This window comes from Manacus candei, unplaced genomic scaffold, assembly GCF_025592945.1.
Source record: "Manacus candei isolate 608988 ecotype Guabito, Panama unplaced genomic scaffold, ASM2559294v1 h1tg000145l, whole genome shotgun sequence".
In the NCBI taxonomy this organism is placed as follows: domain Eukaryota; kingdom Metazoa; phylum Chordata; class Aves; order Passeriformes; family Pipridae; genus Manacus; species Manacus candei.
In genome coordinates, this window is record NW_026138193.1 from 127,565 (window position 1) to 129,240 (window position 1,676).

At 70.5% G+C, this 1,676-nt stretch overlaps 1 protein-coding gene across 1 annotated transcript; it reads right to left on the reverse strand.

Moving 5' to 3' along the window:
- Window positions 1–1,662, reverse strand: SWSAP1 (SWIM-type zinc finger 7 associated protein 1). The gene is given in 3 exon segments (XM_051771849.1): window positions 1–944; window positions 946–1,131; window positions 1,414–1,662. Coding segments are annotated over 3 exon segments (720 nt in total). The 3' UTR covers window positions 1–659.
- Between the last annotated feature and the right edge of the window lie 14 nt (window positions 1,663–1,676).

A 1,676-nucleotide genomic window follows, 5' to 3' on the forward strand; every position in this document is an offset into this window, starting at 1 on the left:
TTTCCTGTGCTTTGGGTTTTTAATGTTTTTATACTGGAAATGGACAATAAATTTACAGTACACAAATAAATTTACAATACACAATAAACTATGGCCGGCCCCACCCGCTGGGGGGAACTGGGAGCGCTGGGATGGGTGACTGGGGACACTGGGGCTACTGGGACAGGGGGAGATACCAGGAGGTAACTGGGAGAGCACTGGGGCACACTGGGGGGGCAATGGGGACACTAGGGGACTGGGGGGCACGGGGGGACACCAGAGGGTAATAGGGAGAGCACTGGGGGGCACTGGGGAGACACTGGGAGGAACTGGGAGCGCTTGGAGCAGCACTTGGGGACACGTGCTGGGCCCTGGGGGGTGGCGGGTGCTCAGGGCCGGGTGGGGGGGGCTGATAACCCTTATCAGGAACTCCCAGATGGCCCTTGGGGGGCCCAGTGGACACCTGGAGCCCTGTCACCGCCTGTGTCCCCACGTCACGGGGGATGGTGGCAGGGCCACCCCAAAACGTTCAGGGACAGGGTGACGTTGGGTTTGTGTCACCTGCGGGGGGGGGTGACATCAGGTCCACGTCACCCATTTTGGGGGTGACGTCAAGTCCTTGTCACCCACCGGGGGGGTGTGTCACATCAGTCCATGTCCCCCGTTCCGGGGGGGGGGTGTCATCCCCACTCCTCCTCCGTGTCACTGCCCCCCTCCCCCTCCTCCTCCTCTTCCTCTTGCTCCTCCTCGCCCCCCTCCCCATCCCCCTCCCCGTGGGGGTCCAAGCGGAGCCTCCAGCGCCGGGGGGGCCTCCCGGGGCGACTCAGCCGGACCCCCACGAGCCCCCCGGGCCGGGGGCTCAGGAGGCAGCGGGCGGGGAAGAACCTGCGCAGGGTGGGCAGCACGTGGGGGGCTGGGGAGGGCAGGCGCAGCGCCGCCACCACCTGGGGGGGGGGGTCGGGGGTGGCCCCGGGGGTCGGGGGGGCGGGTGGTCTCCAGCAGCAGCGCGGCCAGGCGGGCGCAGCCCCCCGGGGACGCCCCCAGGTACTGCTCGAGCCCGTCCAGCAGCAGCAGGTCGGGGGGGCGCAGGGACAGAGCACCCAGTTCACGGCACAGGGACCCCCGGGAACGGGGGTAACGCAGCTCCAGGCGCTGGGGGGGCAGAGGGTGGGGACAGAGGGGGAACAGGGGTCAGGACAGGCCCCCACGCGCCCCCCAAAGACGAACGGGGGCACACAAAGCCCCGCCCACACACCTGGCCCCGCCCACTCAGCACTCCCCGCCTACCCACAGGAAACCGCGCCCACCCTCAGAAAACCCCTTACAGAAAACCCCGCCCACCCCCGCAGACCACGCCTACTCTAAGCAAACCCCGCCCACCCTCCATCAACCCCCGCCTCCCCGCAAACAACCCCACCCCCGGTCCCCCCTCACCTGCAGCGCTCTGGGGTCTGTGCCTGTTCCGCCGCCGCCGTTCGGGAGCCGCGGGACCGCGCTGGGCGCCAGGAACAGCGCGCGGGGCCCATGGGCGCCGCCCGCCAGCGCCGCCTGCAGCAGCAGCGCCGTGCGGCCCGAGCCCGCCGGGCCCAGCACCAGCACCGGCTCCGACACCTCCGGCACCTCGGGCACCGGGCCCGTCCCGGGCCCCGCCGAGCCCAGCGCCCGCTCCAGCGCCGCCGCCATCGCGCGCGGGTACG